This window comes from Myodes glareolus, chromosome 9 (assembly GCF_982192425.1).
Source record: "Myodes glareolus chromosome 9, mMyoGla1.1, whole genome shotgun sequence".
NCBI lineage: Eukaryota > Metazoa > Chordata > Mammalia > Rodentia > Cricetidae > Myodes > Myodes glareolus.
The window spans coordinates 105,625,416-105,632,542 of NC_142034.1; the positions used below are offsets into that span (position 1 = coordinate 105,625,416).

The following is a 7,127-nucleotide window of genomic DNA, read 5'->3' on the forward strand; positions in this document are numbered from 1 at the left end:
AAGACAAACTATAAACTGGTCTCTAGCTAAAGTGCTTCTTGGGCTATTGTTCCTTCCATTCAGAACCTGAGTTGAGGGCCACCTAAGCCCTAACTGAGAGGCAGCATTAGCTTGATGAATATCATCTGGATGTGCCCAGTCTCTTTTCCATTCTGAGAGAGCTCGCCTAATAGAAAAGGAACATGTACCCTGACCAAGCCATTCAGCCCAGTAACCTCCCACAAAGGGAGAGCTAGGGCTAGGTCAGTCTAGGTAGGGGCAGGTGGGGGGGTAGTGGAGCAGAAACAAGGAGCCGGAGGACCAAGGGTCGCCAGTACCCTGAAAGTGGGAGATTTCATTAGGGTGGCCTGTCACTAAGAAGGGAGAAGGGGCTGTGGGCTGAGGCCACAGCAGGGAGGCTCAGAAACTGGATGATAAGTAGTGGTTCTGTGCTTCAAGCTAGGAGGAGTTGATTTTTTTCCTTGGTTGGCTTATACCACGTGGTCACTTCTAACCAGGACGGAAGTAAAGTCACACACCAAAGTCCGTCCTTTCCAGCCCTGACATAAAAGGCTGTCAGAAAGCCACGTTAAGATTACCTATGTATAGAGTTTTAATTATCAACCCTGGTATTACAAGTTTTAACTCTTTTGTTACAGATCTTTTTTTTTTTTTTTTGGATCAGTCCAGAAGAAAAACTCTTTATTTTCACTGTCCAAACATCAGTCAATATACTGGGAGAGCCAGTGAAAGCCCTCGCCGTAGCCTTGCCTCTTGAGCACACTGCACATGAATACTTCCATGGGGCGGGCATTCAGCTCTTTCAGAGACACATTTCCCTTTCCTGTGGTCTGTCCATAGAGCCCAAATAGTTCACGGAGTTTTTCTTCACTGATAGCATCTGTCCTGTCAATTTTGTTTCCCAAGATAAGAATTGGCACATTGGATATTGTTTCATCAGTCATTAAAGCATTAAGCTCAATTTTGGATTCCATAAGGCGAGAATGATCCGCACAGTCCACCAGAAAAACTATCCCATTAATCGCTGGCAGATAATTTTTCCAAACCCGACGTGCTTGTTCATGTCCATCAAAATCAAAAGTGGTAAAAGTCATTTCAGCAATTGTCAGCTCTTCTGAGGTGGGATGCAGTGTTGGTACGTACTGGCCTAGTCTGTCATCTTTCAACATGTGAAGAAGAGTGGTTTTGCCTGCATTGTCCAAACCCAAGAATACAAGTTTTCCAGATTTCTTGTAGAGTCCTAGGAACTGGAGCACACTGCTGAAGCCAATGTAGATCCACTCAAAGATGAAAGACATTATTGATGTTTATAACGGCCCGAGGGGCTCCTCCCGCGGTGGCTGGTGGCGCAACCCTCCCTCAGAGCACACAGACCAGCAGTACCTTGCTACAGATCTTACAGATTGTTAGTCATACCGCAATATACTTACAAACCTTGAGGCACCGGAAGTTCACACAATAGTCTTGCATATCTTGGGATAAGATTTATACCTTAACAACGTTTCAGAGAGTTAAACTAAAACCAACAGAGTATGAGAAGAGCGGCAATAGTCCCTGCTGGGAATAGTCCGTCTTTTTATACTGTCTCACTCTCCTTTCTCTGCCATGGAATCAGGTAGGTAGCCTGATACGAGACAGATTTTGGAGGAAGCCTTTAAACAAGCATGCTTGGGTCTGAAGGAGGGAGAGCCATACCCTAACTCTGGAGCCAGACTTTAATTCAAGTGGGACACATAAAGTAATAGTCTAACGCCAGACGTACCTAAAAGGCACCCGAGGCCCTTCCATGGAAAATGGAATCCCAAAGCTGAGAACAAAGAAGACTTGGTAAATTTTTGAGTGCTGGCTATAGACAGAGGATGCTGCAGGAGGCAGGGAGCTGAGAGAAGCACTAGCCACTGAGGAGTATGCACAGGGTGTGTGCACAACGCAGCTGGCCTGCTCCTTTGTTATCTCCCCCTCCTGCTAGGTCTCATTCTGGTTTCCACTTTGCAACAAACTTACAGATTTATTGACTATAAGGTAAAAGACAGGATATTTATACTGTGTGTGTGTGTGTGTGTGTGTGTGTGTGTGTGTGTGTGTGTGTGTGCTGGGGAAGGGGTACTGGGATGGGAAAACCAATAAAAACAAATAGGGCTCAGAGCAGAGAAAAGAGAAAACTTGAATATTGGGAATGGGGACTCTCCTTCCATTTCCCCAGTTCCTCGCAGTATTTGTAAAAGTTCCAATAGGCAGCCATTTAGGTTGATTGTCTAGGGGATATTGTGGTCAAATTTGATGGTGAAAGTGAGTTCGTTTGGGGCCCTTCAGGCCTGATGTCAGGTGGAGAGGCTGGAGGTTTGCTAAGAGGCATCCCTAGGAGAGATGAGAGGGTATGGACGACATCATGGGATGAGAAAAGAGAAGGAAAATGTCACTGCAGCCTGTAGTTGTGGGTGTCCCCAGGACTCAGGGAGGACCAAATGAGGACCAAGACATTAGGTGGGTCATCACCACACTCAGTGGGGCTCAGAGGCTTAGCCCGGCTAAGTCAGAGAGGAGACTCAGGACGTGGTGCTAGGGTTTTCATAGAGGCCAGAAGACGAGAACGAAATAAGAGAAGAGTCTCATCCACAGGAAAGGGTCAGGCATTGGACTCACAAACCCTACGAGGGCCTAGAGTAGCTGTGGGATTATGGGTAGCTCAGGGTTAGGGTTAGGGAAGTGGGGAGAAGGGGCACAATTGTCTGATTGAGCTTAAAGAAACTGCAGAATTGTACCCCCAAGGGTCAAATGAACAAGACCAGCTTTAAAGACTGTGGCTGGTGGTATCTCTGCCTCCAAGAGTATCAGGGGGGTGCCAGATGCTCAATAGTCAACTTTCTCAGACTCAGTGAAGTATTTACACTGACAAATGGGGAAACTCACCTAATTGCCACTGGTGAATGGGGTGCCGAGTGATGAGTGAGCTGGAAGGTGAGAGAGTCTATTGCAGAATAAGAGATAGGGTCCCAGTGTAGCTTCGACCCCAAGAGGGAGCACAGACACCAGGAGAGCCTATTCGAGCAATGCAAGGGTTACAGCTCAGATGGGGAGGTATGCTGGCAGTTAGGAGACAAGGAGTGCCACAACCTCATCCAGGACAGCAAACTTCACACAGGAGACTTATTGGGAAGGAGAAATGCAAGAAGGTAATGAATGCCTTTGCTTGGAGGAGAAGCAGCAGAGAACTGAGTATAACACTGGGTTTATATAGTATTTCTTGGGGGCAGAGCTTTCCAGGGCGGCCTGGCATTGGAGAGATTCTGTGGCCTGATTTTGGGGCAAGATCAGGGATTGGTGGATATTTTTTTTAATATTTAAAGTGGTTCCTGGACATTCTCCCACCTCAGGGTGGGGGACTGGTAACAGCCAGTACAGCCATTAGAGAATGACCACTAAAGAAGTCTAGGGATGGAACCTAGCCATTGGAGTTCCTGGGGAAGCTCCAGGAGGAGAGGCAGGGAAAAGCGCCCCCACCACACGAGTCCGTGCAAATAGCCAACATCAAGTTATCAATTTACCATACTTTGTTCCCTAGCCTGAGAGAGCTTCTAACCCGCAAACTACTAGCTAGCAGTTAAAATTCTGTCCATGATTCTGAATGTACCCTAACAGAGTCAGTTAAATTCAGCCTTTCTCCAGCCTCTCTCATGACTACGGGCATCACGCCATGATCACATTCTTGATACTTATTAAAAGCAAATGTGTGTTATCCCATCCCTAGATGAAGAACTTCAGGTGGTCAATGACTGCTAAGAGACAGAGAGGATCAGTTTCCTCCAGGGATGAGCTCCCACATAGGCTGCCCAATCCCGAGTGGTCAGTCCTTGGAAATGTGCATGCGAGCAAAGATGAATGGACCCTGGAGGGTATATTCACATGCATGCACATATGAGTGCACACACGTGGATGCTCCGCACCAGGCTGTTTCCCTCTGGAAAATGGAGCCACAGGGATGGTTTTGGGCGAATGTGGGAAGGGGGAGAAGAGAAGAAAATAAGAGAAAAAATGAAAAGCAAACACTGCACTTCCTCTCCCATGTGCAGAATCTAAACTTATATACTTACATATCACATGGATGTAGAAAGGATACTGCTGGTGGAGGAAGAGGATTCACATGGGCAGTGGAGGGCAAACGGGCAGTGTGGTGGTAGGTATACATGAAAACATCATTTTTAAAAAAATGATTACTTTTTACAGTTTAAAAAAATAGGACGATCCCTGGGAGAAAGACACATGGATTATCTATGAAACTAGAAAACCTGCCCTTTAAGACTGCATGTTTAAAAACCCAACATGGCTTCTGAGAGTCTTTACATTTGCAGCTGTTTTTGGAGGCTTCCTCTCGAGATGTAATGCCAAGCCAAGCCAGCCTCACTGTGGGGAAAGTGTCCTCGTGCGCATGGGGCAATGATGGTCACGACCGGCAGGGCAAATCCCTGTAATGTTATGTGACTTGGGGCTGGGGAACTTGTCCGGCAGCCTCTACACTCTATTCTCCATCTCTCTCCCTTGTCAAAGCCATCTGACAGCCATGGCGACGAAGACATCTTCTTTCTCTTCAGATTTGCTTCCTTCATGCTTCCTACTCCCCACTGCACCCTTCCCTGGATGGCTGTCAGCTGCATTTGGCCTGTCAGTTCTGCTCTAAACCTGGCTTTATTTCCTGCCTCCGTCTTATCTGTGGCTCTCATTACTTGAGTCTCTCTTGGTAGCTCTTCAGAGTTTATCACGTTTCCCATGTGGCTGCCCCCACCCATCATCTAGCTTCTCATCCGCTGCCTTTCTCAGAATTTACCCTTCATGGCTGTCTTGTTCCTAACAGGAATCATTTGCTTTCTATCTTTTAAGCAAAGTGGCATTTTTCATCCTGTTGTATTTGGGAGCTTTTGTCTCCACTCAACAATTCATTTCTTTTCCTTTCTCTTCATTTTTTCCAATGATCTCATTCTCTGGGCTTATGATGACAGGTTTGTTAAATATCTTTTCTACTCTCCAAAGTTTCTAAAGTTCTCCTTGAATCACAATGTGTTTAAACAGTGGGGCTGACCATGCCCAATCAACACTGGAAGCAGTTGTCTCAAAGAGAATTTTCTACCTGAACCGTGTTAGGTGGCTGCAGCAATGGATGCCTGAATCCCAGGGAGGGGAACCTCCCTTGCTACAGAAGGTTGTCTGGTCCACACCTTTCCCAAAACAGGAAGCACACCAAGAGCCCACAAAAGCCTTCACTGTCAAAGGTCCTCAAGTCCCCAATCCCAAGGTTTCTTATTGGGCAAGGGATGCTATGGCTGTGTTATGCCCAGATCACGGAGTCCCCTCAAAACCAGCTAGTCCTGTATGTAAAAGCAAAGAGCCTTTATTCTCACACAAGTCTGCAAACTCGGACTCTCCCTGTGTTCAACGTATTGGAGTGACCGGAGAGCCCCGAGCTCAGGTGGGGTTGGACTTTCGTAGTATTAAAGGTGTGGGTAAGGGACTTCTGAGGTTCAGGACCCCTGACTGGCCGACGTTTGTCTAGGGTGTCCTGGTGAAAAGCGATGGGTATGTGCTGCCAGGACTAGCTAACGGTTGGAACGTTAGGAATTTCCTTAGGACAGTCTGTTCCTGGGTGGTCTCAATATGAGGTCTTTCTTGGAACCAGGGTAAACTACTGAGACTCAGGCCTCTATTGAACTTGTCATGGCTGGGTCCTACAGCTGCTACGGTCATGAAGAATAAAGGCCTGGAGCCTTGAGAAAGTAACCTGTGTTTTAAGAACCAGTGCTTTGCCTCCCTAGGAGCAGGGTTCTTGCCCTGATGCTACCAGCATGGTCTGGGTTAGAGAGTTATGTCTCCTCCCTGAGAGGATAACTAATCTGGTGCTTTGGGGCTTTATACTTTTTCTTACAAGAACAGCTTAAAGTAATAGAAAAGTATCGATATCAGGGTTTTGAACTTTGGTATGGTGTGTTGCCTCTACCAGTTACTGCTTCTCAATCTTCATGGGATCCTCACATATAAAACTGATAAATTGAGGGAGGAAATGAGATCACTGTGACAGTCCGAGTGCCTGAGTCATCTAAGTCAGATAGATACAGTTAAATGAGTTATCCTCACTAGGAGTGGGAGGGGCAAAGTGCTGTCCATCATCAGCATGATCATAGTCATAGTAACATCCGCTGACTGTCTACACTCAGTGTTGTGTTCTAAGCAATTCACACGCGCTGACCTGTTTTATCTTCTCAAGAACTCTGTGAGGTAATGCAGTGATGAATTTTGATTGTCAACTTGATTGGATTGAGATAATACTAGGGCTAGTGAAGCACACTTCTGAGTGTGTTTGTGTTTCCATAAAGGATCAGCGAACGGAAGAATACATGATCTGGTCGGTACCATCAATTGACTAGGCACATAGTGGGATAAACAAGAAAGTCACCACTGCTTCCGACAGTAGGTTCTCCTTCCCCTCCCCGTCTCTCTCTTTCAGGTTGCCATGATTGAGCTGCTCTACTCTGCTTTGCCATGCCCCCTACCATGATGGACTAAAATCTCTGCAATTATCAGTCAGTATTAACCCCCCTCTCTCGTTTTCTCAGGTGTTTGCTCACAGCAATAAAAGGACTGAGTGACAGGAGCAGGTGCGTCCTCTTATGCCTACATTCCTCCTAACAGATGAGGAAACTAAGTGTGATGAAGTGCCCAAAGCTGTAAGCAGCACCAGGATGAAAAAAGGAGTTATTATTCTTCATTATCCAGCCATTTTTTCTTTATTTTCTCTCTAGCCACGGGTGGCCTTTGACCAGTCACCACACAGGCAAATATCGGCAAATGGAATCATCTATCTTTTTACATTACTTGGTTCAAATATTCTGCCACCATCAGAACATTTCTCCACTTTACAGGCATGTCGGAAACAATTACAAACGTATCATTAAATTCTTATTACCTCACTATGAAATTAAAAGAGAGCCTGTGTTGACTAAATTGAGCATGTCAATCAAGCATAAGCTCCTCCCAGGTCTCTGCATTCTGGTTCTTACTGAAACAGCAAGTTATGTGGTTGGGAAGATACAGAATCATATTTTGGGATCACAGTCTCTCTCAGTGTGAGGGGCTAATGT

General features: G+C 46.1%; 1 protein-coding gene across 2 annotated transcripts; it reads right to left on the reverse strand.

Annotated features, from left to right (window-relative positions):
• Positions 1-664: 664 nt before the first annotated feature.
• Positions 665-1,378, reverse strand: LOC148121060 (small COPII coat GTPase SAR1A-like). Of its 2 annotated transcripts, XM_087910840.1 has the most exons (2): positions 1,052-1,378; positions 665-830 (listed from the first exon to the last, which is right to left on the reverse strand). In XM_087910840.1, the coding sequence occupies exons 1-2, from the start codon at positions 1,296-1,298 to the stop codon at positions 706-708; spliced, it is 372 nt and encodes a 123-aa protein (XP_087766966.1). In that variant the 5' UTR covers positions 1,299-1,378; the 3' UTR covers positions 665-705. The 2 variants fall into 2 exon arrangements, with proteins under 2 accessions (XP_087766966.1, XP_087766965.1); XM_087910839.1 differs by having other exon boundaries at positions 665-1,378.
• Between the last annotated feature and the right edge of the window lie 5,749 nt (positions 1,379-7,127).

What these genes read in the sequence shown, in the direction of transcription:
- LOC148121060 (XM_087910839.1), bottom strand. Translation starts at nt 1,298, where the DNA reads ATGTCTTTCATCTTTGAGTGGATCTACATTGGCTTCAGCAGTGTGCTC.